The sequence below is a fragment of the Ochotona curzoniae genome, unplaced genomic scaffold (genome assembly GCF_017591425.1).
Source record: "Ochotona curzoniae isolate NIBS_2020 unplaced genomic scaffold, NIBS_Ocur_1.0 scaffold_4505, whole genome shotgun sequence".
NCBI lineage: Eukaryota > Metazoa > Chordata > Mammalia > Lagomorpha > Ochotonidae > Ochotona > Ochotona curzoniae.
Window position 1 is genome coordinate 14,835,718 of NW_024467118.1, and position 24,169 is coordinate 14,859,886.

The following is a 24,169-nucleotide window of genomic DNA, read 5'->3' on the forward strand; positions in this document are numbered from 1 at the left end:
GATTAGAACTGGCACCCATATGGGATCCCAGGGAGTTCAAGGCGAGGACTTTAGCCACTAGGCCATGCCGCCCGGCCCTCAGATTTTAAGATTATCTTACTAGTTAACATGTTTGAATTGTGGGTTTTGTTTTTTTTTTTTTGGTTAAGATTTATTTATTTTTATTGGAAGGCAGATATACAGAGAGGAGCAGAGACAGAGGGGAAGATCTTCCATCTGCTAATTCACTCCCCAAGCAAGCGAATGCTACAGCTGGAGCTGAGCCCATCTGAAGCCAGGAGCCAGGAGCCTCTTCCAAGGTCTTCCTTGCAGGTGCAGGGTCCTAAGGCTCTGGGCTGTCCTCAACTGCTTTGCTAGGCCATAAGCAGGGAGCTGGATGGGATCAGAACCAGAACCCATATGGGATCCTGGCACATTCAAGGCAAGAACTTTAGTCCCTAGGCTGCTGTATGGGCCCGAATTGAGGTATTTCTGACCTTCTATGGTCCTCAGTAATCTTACTTATTTTCCTTTGTTTTCTTACTCAAGGGTTCATAGCTGGTATCAAATATACAAAATCCCAGCAATTTTTGAAATATACTGACCATAATTTTTTTTCTCCACAATAATCTTGAATAAAATGAAAAAAAAAAGTCTTTTAAACGCTTTGGATATTGTCTTGCTAATTGGGGCTGCGGCTAGGGTTGTCTGTTGGTATTGCTTATACACTGGGGCTTGGCAAGAACATCTTTTAGGAGGTGATTTTTCTTGCTAAGTATGCCATAAGAGCTTGAAGAATGATTTTAATTTCTAATTTTAAAATGACTGTCACCTGAGCCAGGCTGTTTAACACTTCAAAGGTAGAGCATGTGGATTCGTCAATAAATTTAAACATGCTGGTAGTCACAGTTATACGAAGGTGTTTGAGTGATGTATTATATGCACATTTTAAATGGATATTGATCTTCATTCAGTGTCTAAATTAGAGCATCTCAATTCTTATGAAATTGCTGATTCTTTTTGACTTTATTGGCATGCAGCCAGTCATAAATTCTGGCCAACATTCCTTGGCCTTTTCTTACCTTTGCTTCTTTGTGGAGCATTCTTTAGGCTTTAGAATATGTTTGGAGCATAAAAAATTAGCAAAAAAGCTCATGTCTTTAAAGTAAACTTACCATCTGTTTCCTTGTCTGTGCTTGTGTCTTGAAGGTACTTGAAGTTTATTGCTCTGCCCTTGACTGAGAGGAAGTTTTGTCAAAGTTGTCAGCAGCTGCTGTTACTGGAGGAGTGGGATAAGCACCGTGAGCATCAGGTGCTGGGTGATATTTCTGTCTCCCAGTTACGAAGGCCCAGTCGACTCCTTTACCCACTAGAAAACAAGAAGACCAATGCTCAGTACCTGTTTGCGGAGAGGAGCTGCCAGTTCTTGGTAGACCTGCTTTCTGCCCTCGGCTTCCAGCGAGTACTGTGTGTTGGAACACCTCGGTATGTCATACACTTGTTCTTCGTTAAACTGTAGGATAATCCTACGAGGTGGGTGTGTAAAGGGTGCGCCAAGCAGCCCTGAGTATGCAGTGTGGTAATGCATGGCCCTTCTGTGATGGAGTTTGCAGCCTGTGAGCTCCTTGAGAGAATTGTTTATAAATTTCCTTCTCACATCATGGAAAATTTTTCAGTTTTATTCCTAATTGTTTATAATTTTAGACCTCTCTGTTACTAATAAGTCATTGAAACCTTTGTTAGACCTGGTGAATTCTCTGCAGTGTTTGGTTGGATGAGAACCTTGATGAGTTTTGTTGTTTGTTTACTTGCTGTCTTTGACATTTGTAGTTTCTGATTAGACTTTGTTTCACTGATTGCTTTAGTTTGCATGAGCTGATCAGACTGACAGCATCAGGTGACAACAAGTCCAACATGAAAAGCCTTTTATTGGATATCGATTTTCGGTATGTTTTCAAAATATGATTTATTGCCCTTTATTGTCTCTCTGGTTTATTTTTAAGTATTTTTCTCTTCTTCATGGTTTATAATTTGCTCTAGTGCTTTCATTAACATTTACAAGTAGTCATGAGCTACAAGGCACCTTTTTAGGTTTATATGTGCAGCGTATCATCTCTTTCTGCACAGGGAGGCAACTATTGTTCATTTTTGCTAATATGCCTTCTAGATTTTTGTCTATGGGTATATCTGGTTGTCCTTGGATTTTTAACTTAGAGATGAATTGCTACAGAATGAAACAACTTCTCAGAATTCTTGCATAGTTAGTCAGATTTCCAAGACTTTGTTCCATCATCAGATATTTAAAATGTGCTCATATGCTTCTTTGGCAATCTTTTGCATATGTGGTACATACTGTCTTTCACTGATTGTAACCTAACGTGACGGGATTAGATGGACTCAAGGCAGAGGATTAGCAAGCTTTCTGGGAGGGGCTCAGATTGAAATGGCACTGGCCACTGAACTTATCTGGACAATAAGATGCTGGACTTTATGCTAGGTATATGCTTGCAAGGAAGGAATCTCAACTGAACTTGAACTGTGGTTATGCAGCAAGGTGGAGGAATCCACCATGGGGGGAGGGGTGTGGGAGGGGTGGGGGGAATCCCAGTGCCTATAAAACTGTATCACATAATACAATGTTAATAACAATAAAAAAAAATTCTGGATTTTTGATTTTTTTAAACACCTTTTTATGCGTGTAACAGTCTCTTTCCCTCTTGCTGCATTTAAAGCATATTTCTTTTGCAAAAATTGAAATGTATTTCAAGTACATAAAATAATTATTTCAGCACAACTGAATGGTTGTACAACCATCGTCACTGTTTAAGTCCAGAACATTTTTATGACCTCTGGAATAAACCCTCCCTCAGTGACAGTCCCTCCCCATTTCCCCTGACCTGAGCCTTTTGCAACCATTAATCTTTCTTCATTCGCTTAATCTGGATATTTCATGTAAGCAGAATTATATAATATGTGGCATAGCGTCTGATTTCTATGAGTATTTTGAGAGTTTATCAATCTTGTAGCATGTATCCTTTTTTTTTTTTGGTTGAATAATATACATTTTGGTTTTCAATTCATCAGGTGGTGGACATTTGGGTTACTGTTACTTTTGGGCTATTATGATGAGTATTACTTGTTAAAGTACTATTTGTGTTAAAGTTTTATCTGAACACAACTTTTCAGGTCTCTTGGGTATTGTATTAATTTTCTAGGGCTACCCTAACAAAATACAGAAGACTGATTGACTTAAATGACAGAAACTTATTGCCTTATAGTCTGGAAGCTAGAAATCTAACGTTAAAGTTTCTCCTGAGATCTCTTCTTGGGAAAGAATTTGGCAGTTAACCAATACATTAGTTACCATGCAACTCATAGCCACCTTGTCACTGTCTCGGCAAGTGGTCTTTCTCTGTGTGCACACATCCTGTCTGTCCATATTTCCTCTTCTTGTATCAGTCAGTTCAGAACCCACACTAATGGCCTTATTTTTTACTTAATGGCCTTATTCTTTGCATTCTTGAGGCCCTGCCTCTAAAAGTTTGTATTCTGAAGCTCTGGAGGGTATAACTGCAAAATAAGGATTTTGGATGGGCTATATATAATTCATTCCACCACTGGATACCATCACTGGGAGTGGCATTACCAAGTTAAAGGTTAGCACTGAACTGCTTTCTGTATTACATTCCCAGCAAAAATGTACGAGGGCTGTTTCTCCACATGCTTGCATTTGTCTTTTTGGAAGTGATTTATAGTGACTTTATTGCATTTCCCTAGTAGTTGTGGTGATCTTGGGCATCCTTCCAGCTTTTTAAGAGCCATTTGCTTACCTTTTTAAAGAAATGTATATTCAGTTTTGGCCTATCTTAACGTTGATTATCTTTTATTATTGAAAGGAAAAAGTAAGTCTTGTTATTTTTATCCTAATTTATTTCATCTTTAATGCCTTGCCTGTGGCTTTACCTTTCTTCGATATAGCCTTCTGATAAAAGTAGGGGATGTGAACAAAGTTATTTTAAAATTCATGGAATATATTGATATTTATTATATATATATACTTCTATGTGCATTTATAATTTATAGGATATATTGATGCTTATATATATGTATATACACACACAGATAAACTTTTTGTATAATGATAGTAATGGACTACATTGATACCTATTTGCATATTCTATTGATTTAAACTTCCCTGTGTGCGTTGCGACAAAAGTTGGTGCTATTCTATTTCTGAGATTGGAGGTTAGTTTTTTGATCATCTGTTGCCGAGTCAGTTCTGTGAAAGTCAACATTAGATGTTAACAGAATCAGTGTTCAGGATGTTGGCTGTGAACTCAGTCTGGTAGGAAAAAGATTGGTTCAAATTTGTTGCGAACACCACAGTTACATCAGAAAGAAGTTTGTTCATGATGTAGAACGTAGTTGCTTCTGGCCTTGACTCTGGAACCATACTGCCCCAGCGAGTTCTGTTGGAAGCCCAGAAACTGCCTCCACCACAGGGTTCCGTGTGGATATGGCATAAATTTCCTTCTCAGTGGCTTAAAGATACGAAGTTAACATTTGCTAGGAGGGATTTCTGTATGCTCTGATGGTAGCATAAATATGTGAAACGATTTGGCAAATTGTTATCCTAATAGAATTATATCAGATTTCTTAGGTTTATTTTATGAACTTATTTTATTTGTCTCTTGATTACATTTCCTGTGTGCAGGGCATGTTTCAAACCCAGTAACTGACTCTCATTGAAAGAGAATGAATGGCCAAGTTAAATGGATGTCCTTTTGAGCAGTTTTCAAGTGCCTACATTGCTGATTAGTTTTGTTTGCTTTATCCAACAGAGAGAATAATTCTTTGCAGCCAATTTCATTTTAAGAGGGCAATCTTGGGTGACTTTTCATAATTTAAAAATATGAATGATTATGCTTCCTTGTTTGTAGTGGGTAGAAATTTAAAACTGAAGTCTTGCCTTTGTTTGCTCTCTGGCTCTGCAGGCGAGCTGCCGAGACAGGTGCACTGTGCTGAATTTTATGTACATCACATTTTGTTTTTTAATTTTAGTAACTGACTATTATGTCAAAAAGGGTTTTTACTTCCCTTTACTTACACTCACTGAGCAGTGGCAAACAGGAGAACCCCAAAATGATAGTTGACCTGTGGCTGCAATAACATTGCTGTTACTGATTCATTATAAATCAAGCCATTGAAATTTAGTTAACTTGGAAGACGTATTTATTAATAATAACTGACATTATCCCCCACAGTTTTGGGGATGTTCATTAGGTTGCAGTGCATTGTTTATACGTCTTTCAGCCGTCCATGTCTGTTGTATCTTCAGTGCACCTTTATATGAGTTATGAAATTGGCAGATGTGTTAACAGATCTTGAGTGATAATACAGGATGGTCTACTGAGAATGGTGGCCAGCTGTTCTGCCAGCTCCATCTCAGAACAACAAGAAATAGGTTTAGAGTATATTCTGGTAACCATATACACAATTCCCCTATTAGGAAATTAGGATATTAAGATACAAATTTTTATGGCTAGTATTTACTAAAATAATGATATTAAGCTTTTACATGCATTATCTCATTTATTTTCACCAAATTGTTCAAGGTAAAAGATTATTATTCTCATTTTGTAGATGAAGAGACTAAAGCTGAGGAAGGTTAAGTAACATACTAAAGTTTCACAGTTATTAAGAGATGCAGTGTGTGAAATCAGAACAAGTGACTTTAGAACTCCTGCTTTCAACCACTGTGCTATAGAAAGAGGATAAACCAGACTACCTATTATATTAAATAGTTACCTTAGATAACGGGTTATTAACAGTTTGGTTAATCGAGGGTAGTTGTCCAAAAAAGAAGTGCCTCTGTGGTGGTTTGGTTCACGAAATCATTTTGTAATGCTGTGTCTCTGATTTTTTCCCCCTACTCTTCCACTAGGCTGTGATTTCCTAAGAAGGGAGGTGTGATTACTATGTGGGGTTTTCATAGTGAAATAGTCCAAGTCCAAATTTTACTCAAACAGCAAAGAGGTTTTTGGATTGTATGAAAAACCCAGAAACCTGTAAGAAAATCATTAAGATCCATACACAGAAATTGGAAAAATATATAGATGGACAACACAAAAAAACAGTTAAGGAATATAGAAAACAATCTGGTAGTAATCCAGTGAATGCATATTTAAGCCATAACATACTATCTGAATATTGCCTACTAGTAAGTTAGCAAAAACGTATAGGATGCTAATACCCAAAGGTGGTACATTGTTTCTTTACTGATATCTCAAAGAAGTTTTGTAATCAATTCACTAATTCAATACATAAAAAATATTCACTTTTTTCTGTTATACTAAGAGGTGTATTTTATTAAACTAATCTGCATTAAACTTTGTATTAAATACTTCTTTTTGATTTACTGCAGAAGAAAATAATTAAATTGCTTTTGGGCAGAAATGTTGATTTAGCATTTTCCTTAAAATTATTAGCCATGAGAGATGTATTTTAATTGATAAAACATTGAAAGCTTTAAGTGCATAATAATATCAGTAATCTGATGGTTTATATATAATCTTAAAGTCCATGGGAATAAATGTATTTTATATACGAGTTTGTAGTTTTACCACTGGCTTATCAAAACGGGGGACATAATTGAAGTGCATTATTCACTCACTGTTACAGATTCCTCAACTTTTGGGGAAGCAGGGACACTGTGATTAGTTTTGTTTGGTTAGAGATATAATTCTGTAGTTTTACATTTTAGTTTGGTGTATCTGCATATCTGTGACTGGGCAAGTGACTCCAGTAATAAATTATTTTACAGGTACTCACAGTTCTATATGGAAGATAGCTTTTGCCATTATAACATGTTTAATCACCATTTCTTTGATGGAAAGGTAAGAACTATGACCATTATCTCCTCTCTTGTTCTAGAAAACAGGTTCAGGAGTACCTCCCTTGTTGATTTATCTACCATTTGTTGGTATTTATTTTTGTACGTTTATTGTGTGTTTACTGAACAAGAAAAAGTGACTGTGTTATTCCCATGCCTTTTGGAAAAGGCCTGCATGCTTAGCCAGGCCGCTGGGCTCCTTGTATTCTGAGCCTTGCTCCTTCCCTCGCCTAACCTCCCTCCTTTCTCCCCTTTGCTGCGTGTGCTTAGGGCACAAGGTTTTATATCTCCAGCCCGTCTGCCCTTGTACTGTGGGGCCTTTGCCCAGGCTGTTCTCCCCGGCCATGCCAATGTCTGCTCATCTCTCAGATCTCTGTTCTGATTCCCTCCCTCCAGCTTTCCCTCATCTTCCAGCAAGGTTCTGCTCTGCTTTGTTGATTTGCTGTAGTTAGTGCTTGTGAGGCAACAGGGCCTCCAGGGCAAGTCTGTGCTCTGCCTCTCACTTATGCTGTGAGCCAAAATTATTCAGACTGCTCCAGAAAGGTGAGACTTTTTATAAAATACCTTTAAAACATCCGTCTTTAAATTCATGTTAATGTTAATTAACGTCGCTGAGAATAAACAATATAGCAGACTTGAAATTTTCTATTCCTACTCCTCAATTGAGTTACTTATCAGTCGTACTACAAAATACAACTTATAACGAAACCAGGTAATAATATCTAATAGGAGGTTGGTCAAAAATGTTTTGAAATTATGAAGAATATAAGACAAAGCATACCCATAGTATATGCACGTATGAATTTCTTTAAATTGTGAACTGTTCTTCACTATATATTATGCTTTGAGGTATTTGCTAATGAAAGTGAAAACCATGTCAACTAATAAGTAAACATTCAGGAAGTGAAAACAAATAGTAAGTTGTTGGTTGGGACTGAAAATTTAACCCGTGATTTAGCAGTCATAGCATTCATTCCATTTGAATCAGTCTAGTGTTGGGATATGTATTTTCTTTTTTAGCTGTGTTAGCTATTAAAACCAAGTGTTGAAATAAGCAGCAGGCGGAACTAGAGTATTTCCATGTTTCCCAAAGGCTTGTTATGTGGCTGTGGTCACTCAGTTTGGAATCAGATTAGATGAGTATGAAGGCGAGCAGGGAGCTGAAACTTGACAGTAGATCATGAGGGCATTCTCCGGCAGAGTGGTGGCAGTGAGAAAGAGAGGAGGGAATTGTGCAGTTTTATAAGTCAGTTTTATTTATGACCTTAAACTTGATCTGTTATACTTGTCTCCTTTTCTTTTTGAGATTTATTTATTTGAAAAGCATAGTTACAGTGAGAGAGGAAAACAGAGAGATCTGCAGTCCACTGGTTCACTTCCCAAAGGGCTGCAGCAGCTGGGGCTGGCCAGGCCCAGTCCAGGAGCCTGGAATTCTGCCAGCATCTCCTTCATGGGTGGCAGGGGCACAAGTGTTTGGGTCACCACTGACTTTTCCCTGGTGCAATAGCAGGGAGTTTGTGAAGTGGAGCAGCCAGGGACCTGAGTCAGTACAAGTGGCAGCTTAACTGACTGTGCCACAGCATTTGCTCTGTAACTTGTTTTTGGAATTTTATAGAATTTACCTTCCAGGGTTGGAGTAAGGGGTTCTGTGTCGTGCCCTGAAGAAGGCAGCCATTGAACTTGGTCTTTCCTGACTGTAATTTTAACAGCAGCCTCTAGTGCCACGGCCGTAGAGATCCACCTACAGAAGACTATTGTTCCGATGATTGCACTCCGCCCTACTCCCTGAGTGAAGTGTTTTTGGAGGCATTTGCTGTGTGTTATTCAACCACTGACTATTTTTGGGTCTTCGGGTGCTTGTGAAGTGATTTGGGACACACTGGAAGATATGTGTTTCTGCCTCAGCGCCTGTGCTCTGTATGAGCCCAGGGTAAAAAGGCACATGTTCCCCACATGGAGTTTTCTCATAGTAAATCGTGAAGCCCACTAGGTAATAAACAAATGTCATGTACCTTTCAGTAGTAGGGGTTTCTGTATGTGAATGTATGGTCAGTCAAACTGTCAAGCTCTTTTCTCATGAAAACAGAAGTGAGTTCAGCTTCTGTAGACAAGCCTTTATTTCCCACAGACCATCACATTAGCACTGTTAGCAACTGGTGGCATCCATTACACACCAGTGTTTCTTACCTAAAAACAGTATGTAAAAATATGTTAATTTATGGGCCTGGTGCAGTAGCTTAATGGCTAAAGTCCTCGCCTTGCATGTGCCAGAATCCCAAATGGGCCCCATCTTGTGTTCCAGGTGTTCCACTTTCCATCTATCTCTCTGCCTGTGGCCTAGGAAAGCAGTGGAGGATGCCCAAAGCCTTGGGATCCTGCACCCATGTGGGAGACCTGGATGAAGCTCCTGGCTCCTGGCTTCAGATCAGCTCAGCTGCAGCTGTTGTGGCCACTTGGGGAGTGAGCCAAAGGATGAAGATCTTTCTGTCTACCCTCCTCTCTGTACATCTAACTTTCCAAAAAAAAATCTTAAATGATCCTCTCCCTTCATGACTGGGCCAGGCCAAAACTACAAACCAGTAGCTTCATCTGAGCCTCCAGGTAGCTGCAGGAGTCCTAGCAGTTGGGCCGTCCTCTGCTGCATTTCCAGGCCCATTAGCAGGGAACTGGATAGGAAGTGGAGCAGATAGGAATTGAACCAGTGCCCGTATGCAAAGCTGGCACTTAGGTGGCCGTTTTGCTAAGATCCAAATGTAATGCCCTATATAAAGCTTTGTTGTTGTTGTTGTTCTTGCTTATTGGAGAGGCAAACAAAGGTGCTGCAGACACAGAGCTCGTATCCATTGGTTCTCTCCCCGTGTGCCTGAGTGGCCCAGGCTGTGGCTCTGCCGACACTGGGAGCTGGCATCTCCATCCAGGTCTCCCACTGTTTGCGCCATGCCTGCAGTCTCCCCGGTCCACATTAGCAGGAAGATGCAGTTAGGATCTAGATCTCGTGCAGCCAAACTCCAGCTGCCTGATGTGACATGGAGACATCGTAACTGCCAAGTCTGTCACCCGGCCCTGCGGTAATGCATTTTTAAAGTAGGAATTCAGGCATCATTCGCTTGTTTGTATATTTTATTGTGCTTTATTTCTAAGGAACTTGAGAGTTTTCAATATCATCATCTGTGCTTTAAGTCCTTGCTAATGTAAGCAGGTTAAGAAAATGCCAGGAACACTTGAAAAATGATTAACCTTCTTGACATGCCATCCTCTGCGGTAGAAGTTCTAGTAGGGAGTTAATAAAGATGCTCCGAGGGAAAAGGAATTGGGATGTTGTCATTTTTTCTCTCATCAGGTGGGTCTTCTAAATTGATTTAGCGGTAGAATAATATATATTTTATTATAAAGTACATACAGGCTTATTAAAGTTTAAATGTCATTAAACTTTAAAATCTTGTGACATTTTGTATACTGTGTTGATTTACTTTTATAGATGAATACTTGAAAACTATTTCCAAGACTGGAGATATAAGTACAGGTGTGACTTATTAATTTCATGAAAGCAAAACATGATAAGTTTCCTTGTTAGTGTTACTTTTGTGGTTACTAAGACGTGGAAACCAACCCATTGGGAAGATGTGTTAATAGCGATGGACTGGATAAGCTTAGTCAATTGTGAACAAAAGAATTTTACGTGGTGTGCACGTTCAAATATGCCTGTCAGTTATTTGACACCCAGAAACGTGTATGTGTTTAACTGTTAATATGTAGCTGTTTTTAAACTGGATTCATCTTGATGAACAAACCAGATGAACGGAAATAGGTCTTATCGTTTTTGTGTTCTCTGGCTCCTGTTTGTTCTGTTTCATGAATTTGACGTTTTAGATAGTTTTCACGGGTGATGAATTTCTCCCTTTTAGCTTACTAAATTTAGTTTTTTTTTTAATTGAATTGTTTGACATGTGTAGCCTTCCGATAGTGATGGTGTTTGCGTTTGCAATTTTATACACCTGCCTATCCAGGAACCCAGTGATAGCATCTTGGGAGACTGAGAGAGGCTTTCGGATGTCACAGAGCGACCCGTGGTGGTAGGAGGAGGACTTGGGGGAAGTTTCCAGGAGCGAGCAAGCCTGAGGCTGTGGAGTACAAGGTGTTTTCCTCCAGCTAGAGCTCCCTTCTTCCAGTCACGGTGTAGAAATGGGTTTTGCTTTGTTGCAGGCCGCCCTTGACGTGTGCAGAGCCTTTTTACAGGACGGTAATGGAGAAGGAGTCATTATGGTGACAGATCCGCCTTTTGGTGGCTTGGTGGAACCTCTCGCTGTTACATTCAAGAAGTTGATTGCCATGTGGAAAGAAGGTCAAAGCCAAGGTGTGTCACTTATTACTGCACAAGTAAACGTGCATTCTTGGATCTACTTTCTGTCAAATATTAGTTGAGCCAGTGAGTCACAGCACTGATGGAATGCACATTTCTAGTTTGTTCTGTTTTTTTTTTTTAACAGGCATACTTGTTTATGCGGCTGGCTTCATTTTCATGATGTCCTTTGTCTTTTTCTACTTATGCATTTTTTAAATAGGCTGTAAATAGAATATTTGCTTTTGGAGGGGACAGTGGGACATTATGAAAAGTAGCAGTGAATTGCTGTCATTCACTCAGCAAATACTTATGAGTGGCCACCATGTGTCAGCAAGGCACCGTTTACTTATGAGTGGCTACCATGTGCCAGGCCAGGCACCATTTACTTATGAGTGGCCACCATGTGCCAGGCCAGGCACCGTTTACTTATGAGTGGCTACCATGTGCCAGCCAGGCACCGTTTACTTATGAGTGGCCACCATGTGCCAGGCCAGGCACCATTTACTTATGAGTGGCCACCATGTGCCAGGCCAGGCACCGTTTACTTATGAGTGGCCACCTTGTGCCAGGCCAGGCACCATTTACTTATGAGTGGCCACCATGTGCCAGGCCAGGCACCGTTTAGGCGCTGCGGGTTAGATTAATGCACAGTGTAGGTGTGCTCGCATTGCCAAGCTCAGGCCCAAAGCTTGAGACTTTGCGAGGATTGGAGTGTGGACCTAGGAGATCTCAGAGGCTAATAGTGATTATCAATGGCGCACACACTCTCCAGCCCTCAAGATGGGTGAATAGCTGGGGTTTATTATTCAGTTTAAAGTGGCTTAGGGCTTCAAAGTGTTTTGTTTAATGATCTAATTAGTTAGTGCACTCAAATTTTAGATAGTTTCTAGCTTCCAAGCTGATAAATTGTATCAGGCATGTGTGATCGAGCTTCTGCATTAATTGCGCTACATAAATAGTGTACCTTGGGAGCAGAATGCAAACAAAATCCACGACTTGACATATTTCATTAAGTATCTCGTTCACTGGCTCTTCTTGTGTTCACTAATCGGTGGATAAAATCAGAGTTATTGGGGAAGCAATAAAGAGCTTTATGAACTTGAATTCTGATTCTGCCACTTCCTAGTGCCACGAGCCTGATGACTTGTGGTCTCAGATTCCCTATCTGTAAGTAGGATTTTTAGTATCGCACTCTAGCTGGTTTTATAAAGAGACAGAATATAGAAGGAATTTGGCAGGGTACTTACTCAGCCTTTGTCGCTCTCTAAATAGTTGTTGTGTTCCTTGCATCTTGTGAAAACTGATTTGGATAAGCTTGTTTTTAAGAACCTTCAATGATTCAGCAAGGATTGTTTCACCCCTGAAATCCTGGACAATACATCGAGTCCGAGCCAGGATTCCCAGCCCGGGCCTCTGCTGGGCCGTCCCGGGTTGCTGCGTGGTGTTCCGACTGCCTTGGCCTCACAGTGGTACTCTTCCTCTTTCCTGGCCTGTCTGTACAGTCCTAGCGTTTGTCTGGACTATGGACATGGCATATAGTTGTAGTTACTTTTATGTTTTGTTTGTAGTTCTGTTCACCTGTGCTCTGGTAAGCATTCTTTTTGTATGAAATTTAAGTGTATTGAACAATTGTTTCTGATATTGGAAGTTTTTCTGATATTGGAAGTTTTCCAGTTATGGCTGTTTTTCAATTATAATGGTTTGACTTTTTTTCCTTCAATGTCAAACAATTTATGTTTTAATGTTCTTTCTCTATTTGTGTGTTTCATTAGATGATGGTTACAAAGAACTACCCATTTTCTGGATATTCCCCTATTTCTTTGAATCGCGAATTTGTCAGTTTTTCCCCAGCTTCTCCATGCTGGATTATCAGGTATAGTAAATAGTTCTGTTTTCTGACATATTTGGAGATTGAATATTCTGCTTAAATACATGGTCTGATAAGACTGCCCATTTGATATTAGTAAATGAATACACAAGGAACTGTATTAAACTCTAAAATTATACCATCCATAGCTTAGTTCATTGGTTCCAAAATAGTCATCCCTAGAGTGATTATTAAGAGCTGATTAGAGGGCCCGGCGGCGTGGCCTAGTGGCTAAAGTCCTCGCCTTGAACACACCAGGATTCCATATGGACACTGGTTCTAATCCCGGCAGCTCCACCTCTCATCCAGCTCCCTGCTTGTGGCCTGGGAAAAGCAGTCGAGCCCAAAGCTTTGGGACCCTGCACCCGTGTGGGTGACCTGAAGGAAATTCCTGGATCCTGGCTTCAGATCGGCATAGCACCGGCCATTGCGCCCACTTGGGGAGTGAATCATGGGACGGAAGATCTTCCTCTCTGTCTCTCCTCCTCTCTGTATATCTGACTTTCCAATAAATTAATAAATCTTTAAAAAAAAAAAAACCTAAATCCACCCAATCAGAATCAGCAGGCTGCACTTCAGGAACAGACGTGCTATAGGTGCAGATGTGTGGCTAGATTTCATGCCAGCTGATTCAATCTTTGAGTCTCACCAGCATATTCTGCAATTCCTCTGCCACGCTGTACACCATGAGTACATGGCTGTGTGTTCAGACCCGGTGCACACTGTGAACGCGTGGCTGTGTGTTCAGATACGGTGCACACCGTGAGCGCGTGGCTGTGTGTTCAGAGGTTGTGCACACACCGTGAGTGCGTGGCTGTGTGTTCAGATACGGTGCACACCGTGAACGTGTGGCTGTGTGTTCAGACACGGCGCACACCGTGAGCGCGTGGCTGTGTGTTCAGAGGTTGTGCGCACACCGTGAGCGCGTGGCTGTGTGTTCAGAGGTTGTGCGCATACCGTGAGCGCGTGGCTGTGTGTTCAAACCCGGCGCACACCGTGAGCGCGTGGCTGTGTGTTCAGACCCGGTGCACACCGTGAGCGCGTGGCTGTGTGTTCAGACCCGGTGCACACCGTGAGCGCGTGGCTGTGTGTTCAGACACGGCGCACACCGTGAGCGCGTGGCTGTGTGTTCAAACCCGGCGCACACCGTGAGCGCGTGGCTGTGTGTTCAGACCCGGTACACACCGTGAGCGCGTGGCTGTGTGTTCAGACCCGGTGCACACCGTGAGCGCGTGGCTGTGTGTTCAGAGGTTGTGGGCTGCTTGTTCCGGCTATGAATGCGGGTGCTTCACTGTCTCTCCCTGGATGCCACGGGCTCTGAGGAGGGCTGTTCCCAAGCCATGTGCCAACAAAGAGGTGGAAGTTTCTGGAGGGAGAAGACTTGTTCCTCACAGCACTGCCTCGCCAGTTTTGTCCATTTCCTCATGAGAGTTGAGACAGTATCTCCCAGCAGCTCTGCTCTGTCCATTCAAGTGTTACTGCGCTTTAGTGTCTCCTTGGGTTTGTTTCCTTGGCTTCTGAGTTGAGCCTGTTGTTGCCATGGTTCTGTAGTCACTGCTTCCTCCTCTTGTCACGACAGTTTTCTGGAAATTGAGTGGCGCCTAGGTCTGGCTGTACCCCCTAGAACTGGCAATGCCCTCAGTAGTTGTTGCAAGCCAGCTCTTGGTTCTCTCTCTTTTTTTTAATTGGAAAGTCAGATATACAGAGAGGAGGATATAAAGAGAGAAAGATCTTCCATCCGATGGTTTACTCCCTAAGCAAGTACAATGGCCAGAGCTGAGCCAATCTGAAGCCAAGAGCCAGGAGCCTCCTCTGGGTCTCCCACGTGGGCGCAGGGTCCCAAGGTTTTGGGCCCTCCTCTATTGCTTTCCCAGGCCACAAGCAAGGTGCTAGATGGGAAACGTGGCCATATGGCAGCCATATGGTGTGCTGGCGCATGCAAGGTGAGGACTTTAACTACAAGGCTACTGCATTGGGCCCTCTTGGTTCTAATCTTAAGGTTATATAACATCGTGAAAATTATGGGCCCGGCGCGGTGGCGCAAGTGGTTAAGTCCTCGCCTTGCACGCCCGGGATCCCATATGGGCGCCGGTTCTAATCCCGGCTGCCCCGCTTCCCTTCCAGCTCCCTGCCTGTGGCCTGGGAAAGCAGTCGAGGACGGCCCAAAGCTTTGGGACCCTGCACCCGCGTGGGAGACCCGGAAGAGGCTCCTGACTCTGGATCGGCATAGTATCGACCGTTGCGGCTCACTTGGGGAGTGAATCATCGGACGGAAGATCTTCCTCTCTGTCTCTCCTCTCTGTATATCCGCCTTTCCAATAAAAAAATAATAAAAATAAATCTTTAAAAAAAAAAAAAAGAAAAAGAAAATTATGTTGAAATTCTCAGAGACAGCAATACCAACAGTGAAGGCACAGATCCTGCCCTGACTCCATCCAAGCAGCCAGTTTTTATACATTCCAAGCATTCATTTTCAATCTTTTTAAATAGTAATTCCAAGCATTCATTTTCAATCTTTTTTAGTAGTACTTTTTACATCTTTATAATTATAGATGACAATTTTGAATTCTGTCTTGAGTTCTTTCTTCTAATTCTTATATAAGTAAACATTTTTAAAGGAAGCTATCTAATCTTTTTGCTTTTCATATTAAATTATTTTATTAGCAGGCTATGCTGTTGTTCCCCTTTTGGACTTTAGGGTGCTTCCACCTTGAAGGCGCTGTAAGGAGCACAGCCATCAACATCTCTTGTAATGTTTCCATATTTCATATAGTGTCCTTACGTAGACCTGTAAGACAGAAGTTACTTGGTCAGGCTTATGGATGGTTTCTGTCTGTTGAGGCACTGACAGGTTCCTTTCCAAATGTGTGGAGCAGCAGTCATCTTAGCCTTGGCTTCTCACGCTCCACCTCAGGCAGCTGACATCACAATTTCTCTCAAATTGTTTCCTCTCCTCACAGTTTCCTCGCCTTGTTAGGGCGTCCAGTTTTCCGGATGCTTGTAGTATTGGCCTTTGCAATGGACAGAGAGCTGATAGATCCTAACGATGGTACCCAACGACACTGCTCCCATTTCCCAGCAGCATTGCTGCCCTTGGCTTGGCTTACTGCTTAGTGTAACTCTTGGCATGCAAGAGGTGCTTCAGACATGTCAAATGAATAACTGGATGGCAAAGAATGTGAACTCTGGCATGGGCTTTGGGCCTGGTTCTTCTATTTAACTTCTTGGAAGATCATTATAGCTGACCAGTGAGTACAGGAATAATAAATGTCTCATGAGGTTCTTAGAATTTTTATAAGCTGACGCGTAAAAATGCTTAGCCCAGCCCTTAACGTTACAGTCACCATAAAGGTGATTACCAGATAGTACCAAGGTCAGGGAGAAACTTTTCCTCAGGTACTCTTTTTGTGCAACTTCTGAAACATTAAAACTGTATAACACAAACTCCCTCAGAAACATTGCATCCAAATTTACAGAGGAGTCGTTCCACTGTGACTAAGAATTTGGGCAAGTGACAGGCCTCAAGAGGGCACCATAGGGTACTGTCGGTGAGAGAGGTGAATGTGGAGTGGCGAGTTGTCACTAGTTTAGATGGCCTGTGTTACTAGGAAAGATTTAGAAGTGTTACTGTTGTAGTTGTTTTTATTTCATTTCATTATTTTATGTGAAGGCAGAGAGAGAGATGGAGGCTGTCTTCCCCCCTCTGAATCACTCCTGCAGCAGTCAGGGCCCGGCCAGGCTGAAGTCTGGAGACCAGAACTCCGTCCACAGCTCCCACATGCGTGACAGGGAACCAGATACTTCTGATGACGTCTTCCTAGGTTGTACATTCGCAGGAAGCTGGATCAGAAGTAGACATGGGACTTGATCCTCTTCATTTTGATATAGGATATGGGTGTGTCAAGCCATGGTTCAGTGCACCACACCGCAAGTCCAGCCCTGGAAGCAGTTGCCAACTCTAAGCTTATCGAAAATAATTATTCAGTTCAGTGTGTTGGTCGGAAAAAGTTCTGATTGGGTAGAGTGAAAGCTTTCTTCAGTAAAATGAAAACCAACCTCTGAAAAGAAAAAGAATAAAATCCGTAATAAAGACAAGTTTTTCATGATGGTTAGTAAAAGTAAGAATGACACTGCCCATTGTATGTTCATGCTGTAGAAGCTGATTTTGTCACATACTCATCATGTATGTGAAAGTAGTATTTGTTTTAACACTTCTTTGGTGACTTTTCTACTCTGAAATTTTAAAAAAATTTCTCTGGACCTACTCTTGTTCTTCACTGAGCCTTTGTCTTCTCTTTCTTCCTCATTTTATTTTAATTTCTTTCTTTTTTCTTTTACATTTGCCTTCTTCATCAGATGAAGCTCTGGAGAGCGCCTGCCTCCCTCACAGCTGTCTCACACAGACCTTGATTGGGCTTTCTCTCCGACCTTGGCTGTGATTATAAACCCCCAAGCCACAATGCAGTCCGAAGCCCCAAATCACTGAGTCTCTTTTGGAAATACTCTTCAAGGAAAAGGAGGGTGGAAATGCTGGAAATTTTCTTTGCATTTAAATTATGTAGGCTCTTCAGTGATAAAGCACTTGATGAATGCAGGATAAAGTGATTATCAAAGGCCTAGGAAACCCAGAGCTTTATTAAGGGCAGATTAGAAGGGATGTGATAAAGACGAGGAATTCTGAACTCCGCCTCTGGTAGCTCTGCCTCTTAGAGGCTGTTTAATCTAGAAGGAGGTTGCTTTATCTTCCCAGTGCTGTGTCTCCATTGCTATATAAAATCAGCTGACTGAACTAGAGAGGGAGTGGATGATAAGTTTCACTTTTAGTACTAAGCCTGATAAATTGGTAGTGGCTTTCTGGAGAATTTGTTGAGAATACTAGATTTGGTGACAAAGAGCAACATGATTGATTAGTGATGTCTGCTCGGGGAGCAGGATGGCAGAATGGTGGCCTGGTATTTATCATATCTTAATGAGATGATCTCAGTCCCTGACATTGTGTTCTGCCTTGTTTCTGTGTGAATGTGGGACAGTTGTTCTCATGTTAAGGCAGACCTTTTGTTTTTATCAAACTGTTCTTTTCCAAAGTCAGCATCTATAAGAAGCTGTGTTTTTCAAGGTTAGTTTCAAAGTCAGAAATGAAGATATTTTGCTAGGAATTTCTAGAAAATTCTTACAAATTAGGAGCTAGCACGATGATGCAACTGGCTGGTTCTCTGCCTGCATGCACCAGCATCTCATAGGGGTGCTGGCCTGTGTCCCAGCTGCTCCATTTTCCATCCTGCTCCTGCTTATAGCCCAGGAAAACTATGGAGGATGGTCCAAAGCCTTGGACCCCTGCACCCAAGCATTAGACCCAGAGGAAGCTCCTGACTCCTGGCTTGAGATGGGCTCAGCTCTAGCTGTTGCAGCCATTTGGGCAGTGAACCAGTGAATGGAAGACCTTTGTCCCTCTATCTTTCTGTAAATCTGCCTTTCTAATAAAAGTAAATAAATCTTAAAGAAGAAGAAAGTTGTTGTAGATCAAAAGATGGCAACGAAAATTCAGGGAACTCAGTCTGTACAGTAAAGAGTCTGTGTGAAGAGGAGGAAGCCATTACACAACACTTTTAAGCAGGTGATTGGGAATGTGACTGTTAAAGCCTTATCGCCATGATACCAGCCGGGTGATGGAACCAGCAGTATAGCTACTGACATCAAAGAGATTATGAAAATGCCCGTGCTCTTGTCTTATTTTATCTTTGTTTCTTGGCAGGATGCCTGGAACATAGTAGGTGCAAAATAAATGTTTGTTGAACTTGAATGTCTTGGTTCTCCACTTAACTCAGTTCCGCCTCCTGTTACGGAAGATATTTGCATACAGATAAAAGTTAGAAATTGCCGAGATTTTGTACTTTCCCTCATTTCTATACAGTACTTCATCACATTAATCAGTTCCATGGGAGAGATTTTCTATTTGGAAATGCCTCTCATCATCATTGTGAGTAAAATGTCAGAGATAATGATAGGAAAATGGTGTATCAGCTCTACCACTAGTGATAAGCAATTTGCAAAATTGTGTTTGCTTTATAGCACTTCCATTGGAGGTTTATTTGTGTGGATGAAACTATGAAATATGGATGTATGTTAGAGGTACATTAATTTACCCCAGCAGCATGTATTTTACATACCATATGTTTATAGTTAATTAGCACAACAAACCCGAATTTAAAAATAATAATAATCTCAATTAGGTTATGCAAAATCAAGCAAACCCCCTTCCTGATACATTACATTTTCTGACTCCTTGGGTAACTGTAAAGAAAAACTTGTTTCTCTCCCTCCCTTCCTACCATCTGCTGTCTGTTACGTTGCGTGAAATAGCCCATGCACTAGAGACCTTTCTGAAAATATTACTTTGCAACATTGGGTAATCTTGCTGAGATTGTCTTGGGAAGGATTTTCCCCCTATCTTGTGACATTCAAATCTTCAGAGTATCTTTATTGACTTTAATAAGGAGCCACCTATTTGTTGAGTGTACTAAAGAGTGCATGAGAAAAAACTTAGGAATTTAAACAAATATAAAGGAAAACTACTAAAAGCACTATTTTAAAGTGATTTTAAAGTGAAATTTGTTTAGCCTATTTTAGAATTTTACAAGCTTGCAAGAAGTGTGGAGGCCCTCCGTGGCTGGCTCGCCCAGGTGGGCAGGCGTCCTCACCTCCAGGTGGGCCAACAGACGTCTCGCCTCGCTTGAACACCCTCGCTGAGCAGAGCCCTGCAGCCTTGCAAGGCAACTCCATATTCCTAATGCTTTTATTTTTTAGAAATGTTTCTAATCTTGAGATCAATTATGTTCCCCTATTAACTTTTAACCATTGATCCTAGTTCTGTTCTCTGAGGCAACACAGGAGAAGTCTATCTTCTGTTCTTTGTGACTCCTTTTCAGGTACAAAATAGCTGTCAGTTCCTCTGGCCCTTTTCTGAATGAACAGCCACAATTTGTGAAAGACTAACTTTTCGTCATTCCCACTACTAGCAGTAGAAGTGAAGCAGTTTAATATAATGTCTTATAAACACGGCGAGTGAATGCACGATGCAGCGGGCCTCACCCTACTGCATTCCTGGGGTCAGCTGTGAGCCCCAGCTGCCTGCCACACGGCCATGTGGGCTGTGGGCTCACCAAGCCAACAGGCAGCCCAAATTCTAGAGAGGTGTTCACACTGTCCTTGGCTTTGGTCATCCTAGGCTTGGTTCTTCCCACTGGTGAAGCATTCTTATGAGCATTTTAAACCAGGACATAAACCTAACCATTAGGGTTAAACTAGGCAGTGCCACACAGACAGGCCTAGGAATCTGCCACCAAAGGCCTCTGTTTTCCTTGTCATCAATTCCTTACACCCGTTAGATGACTTGATTATTAACTAGCTGGCATAGGAGCCAGTGTGTTGTAAGTAAGTGTATTCCCATTTAGAATCTGAAACAGTTCATTTACCACTTACCCCGACTGGAATGTGCCTGAGTTGACTTCATAAAAATCTCATGTCTTCTTTTTTTTAATGTTTATTTTTGTTTATTTTCATCTACTTGAAAGAGAGGAATAGAGAGAAGTATCTTACACCCACTGGTTATTTCCCAAATGCCTTTGGCATCCATAGTCAGGTCAGGCAGAAGCCAAGAGGACCAGGACTCTTGCTGGGAATCTGTATGACTGCCAGGGTCCTAGCATTTGAACCATCCTCTGCTGCCTGTCAAGGTTCACCTTAGCAGAGTAGCTAGGACTTTAACTAGCACTCCGGTTGGGCATCCCAGACTGGCTTAACTCACTGTATCACAGTGCCTCCCCTTTGTGTATGCTTGTGAATTGTCTAAAACACTGGTTCTCAAGCTTGAGCATGCCAGAGGACGGGTTAAAACAGATTGCTGATCCTACTCCCAAGTTTCTGTTCTTACTAGGATAAGAACTTGCATTTCTAAGAAAGGTTCCCTGTGATGCTGATGTTGCTGATCAGATGCCACACCTAGAGAATTACTGATCTAAAGAAAGATGGATTTAGTGGCCAGGTGGATTCACAGCAGGCTAGAAGCCCAACTGAGCATGTGCGGATAATAGATTGGAGGAGTTGTTTATTTTCTGCTGAAACTGAAGGTTGAATGAGGGATCCTGAGGAGAGGACTAAATGATTGAAATGTTCATGGAGGAAGTCAGCAGCCTCCTGCCCCTCGTCCTACTTTATGCCAGACCCTGAACTAAGAATTTTATATACTCATGTTTTATGTTGTCTTAGGCTTCACAGCCAACTCTAAGTGTCAGTCACCATTTTTATAGATAAAACACAAGTATATAAACTTGCCTGAGGTCGTGTAACAAATGGTAGAGACCCTTGCTCCCCTGAATGTGAGAGGACAGCGAGTGGTGGAGAACCACACTGAAACTGCTGAGATGTACTGAGCTGAAAACTAAGTTGGGTGAACTTCACACACAAAGATGCAAACCCTCCGTCAAGCTAGCACACACCTCAGGGCCAGAATTGTTTTGTTAATACAGAAAGCTGAATTCTGTCTCTTACAAAAAGATTATTTATGTATTTTAAAGTCAGAGAGACCTTGCATCTCTGATTCACTCCCCAAAAGGCCACAGTTGGAGCTGAGCTGATCTGGAGTCTAGAGCCAGGAGCTTCCTCTTGGTCTCCCATATGGGTATAGGTTCCCAAGGACTTGCGCCTTCCTCGACTGCCTTCCTGGGCCATAAACAGGAGCTAAATCTTGAGGGAACAGCTGAGACGTGAACAAGTATCCATATGGGACACGGGCGCCACAGATGGAGCTTCAACCTACTATACCATGATGCCATTCTCAAAAATTTCCTTTTTTAAAGACATTTTTACAGAGAGAGACATATTCCATACCCTGGTTCACTCCCCAAATGGATAAAGGGTTAGGACTGGGCCAGAGCAGAGCCAGGAGCCAGTAGCTCCTGGGTTTCCCATGTAGGTTACGGGATGGAGCACATTGGCTGTACTCTACTGCTTTTCTAAGGGCCTTGGCGGGAAACTGGGTCATAAGTGGAACAACCTGGACTTGAACTGGCACTTGTATGGGATCATCACAGCTGTGCCTTTACTTGCTGCACTACAATGCCAGCCCCTAAGATTACCTTGTTAAAGCTTTAGTTTAAGTTGTATTTTGATGTCAGTTTATTTGTTGGTTAAGGAATCCTAATGAATTTTGAATCATTTCAGTAAATTTTCCTTGTGCTTTAATTTTTTACACCCTCTAGGTAGACTATGACAATCATGCACTTTATAAACATGGAAAAACAGGTCGAAAGCAGTCTCCTGTGCGGATTTTCACCAACATCCCCCCCAGCAAAATCATCCTTCCCACAGAAGAGGGGTACAGGTAAGGTCACAGTGGGACTGGATAGGATCAAGACAGGAAAATTGCTTAGAGGTATAGCTAAGAGTAAAATGCTTGCAGTGCTGAGGCATACAGTTTTCATTTAAATTTAGTTTGTATTTTCAAAGTGAATTGGAAACCGAGTATTGCCAATTTTTGTGTCCATTGCCTTGAAGGCTTTTATTGTGTGGATCTTGGTGAATACAGGCAGCTGACTTCTGTTTCTTTCCTCTTTAGATTTTGTCCTCTGTGTCAACGATATGTTTCTGTTGAGAATCAGCACTGTGAACACTGTAATTCTTGCCCATCCAAGGTGTGCTCTTCTTACAGAATGCATTTTTATTTAAATATATGTTTTCAGCTTTAGTTTACTAATTTCATTTGTTTTTTAATTATCCTTTTGTCAGTATTACAGTTTGCATTAGTATGTATTATTTTAGTAATTACATTTCAGTGTAATACTGTATCTTGTTTCTAATCATAGAGTACAGCAGGTTTTTCTTTCTTTTTTTTTTTTAAAGATTTATTTATTTTTATTACAAAGTCAGATATACAGAGAGGAGGAGAGATAGAGAGGAAGATCTTCCGTCTGATTATTCACTCCCCAAGTGAGCACAATGGCCGGTGCTGTGCCGATCCAGAGCCAGGAGCCAGGAACCTCCTCCAGGTCTCCGACGCAGCTGCAGAATCCCAAAGCATTCGGCCATCCTTGAGTTCTTTCCCAGGCCACAAGCAGGGAGCTGGATGGGAAGTGGGGCTGCCTGTATTAGAACCGGCGCCCATATGGGATCCAGGCGTGTTCAAGGTGAGGACTTTAGCCGCTAGGTCACACCGCTGGGCCCTCCAGCAGGTTTTTCAAAGCACTTGCTGGGGCCAGCATTGCAGCACAGTGAGTTAGGCTGCTGCCTGTGAATGCCAGCATCCCATATGAGTGCTGGCTTGAGTCCTAGCTGCTTCTCTCCTGATCCAGCTCCCTGCTAATGCTCCTGTGAAAGCAGAGGAAGGTGGTTTGTTGTTGGGTCCCTGAGAGCCACATGGGAGTCCTGGGTGGAGTTCCAGGCTCTTGGCCTTAGCAGACACAGCCCTGCCCATTGCAGCCATTTTTAGATTGAACCAGTAGATTGAAGATCTCTGTCCGTAACTCTGCCTTTCCAGTAAATAAATATGTAAAAAGTACACTTGCTTGCCTTCATCATCATCAGTTGCTTGAATTCATTTTCAGATGGTGCTATACAACCATGAAAATGAGCTCTAGATTTATATGTATGGTGAAGGCAGAATTATGAAGTTTCCAATAGGGCTTTGAACTATTAGATACTATCACCATTCTGATGAAATAATAATTAATAACTATGCTGTGTACTTTGTATGTGCCAGCATCTATCCTAAGAGCTTTATGGGGATTAACTCACTTAATCTTCCAACAGGCTTATTAAGTGGAGACTGCTAGTTGCTGCTTTTCTACACATGTGGAAGCACTACCCAATTTGTCACTGCTATTTCCTGTTTCTGTTTATCTAGCCACCATTTTTCCTTAATAGGCTTTATTTTTCCCAGGCCATTTTAGAGCCACAGCAGTATTGAGCAGACGGTGCAGAGATTTCCAACTCATTGTCCCTGCACACAGCTATCTTCCCTGCTTGTCCACCTGCCCACCAGAGTACATTTTGTTACAATTGATGAACGCACAGTGCCTCATGAACACCCAGAGTC

General features: G+C 41.9%; 1 protein-coding gene across 5 annotated transcripts in view; it reads left to right on the top strand.

The window, feature by feature from the left end:
* ZCCHC4 (zinc finger CCHC-type containing 4) overlaps positions 1-24,169 on the top strand; it is a 44,155-nt gene that overhangs the window by 12,871 nt on the left and 7,115 nt on the right. For all 5 annotated transcript variants that reach the window (XR_005882223.1, XM_040965933.1, XM_040965934.1 and 2 more), the window contains exons 4-10: positions 1,189-1,464; positions 1,845-1,925; positions 6,803-6,875; positions 11,075-11,225; positions 12,986-13,086; positions 22,338-22,459; positions 22,694-22,769. Coding sequence is in view for 4 of the 5 variants with exons in the window: in XM_040965933.1 (XP_040821867.1) it covers positions 1,189-1,464; positions 1,845-1,925; positions 6,803-6,875; positions 11,075-11,225; positions 12,986-13,086; positions 22,338-22,459; positions 22,694-22,769 (880 nt within the window). In the remaining variant the exon portion in view is untranslated. The remainder of the gene's footprint in view (positions 1-1,188; positions 1,465-1,844; positions 1,926-6,802; positions 6,876-11,074; positions 11,226-12,985; positions 13,087-22,337; positions 22,460-22,693; positions 22,770-24,169) is intronic.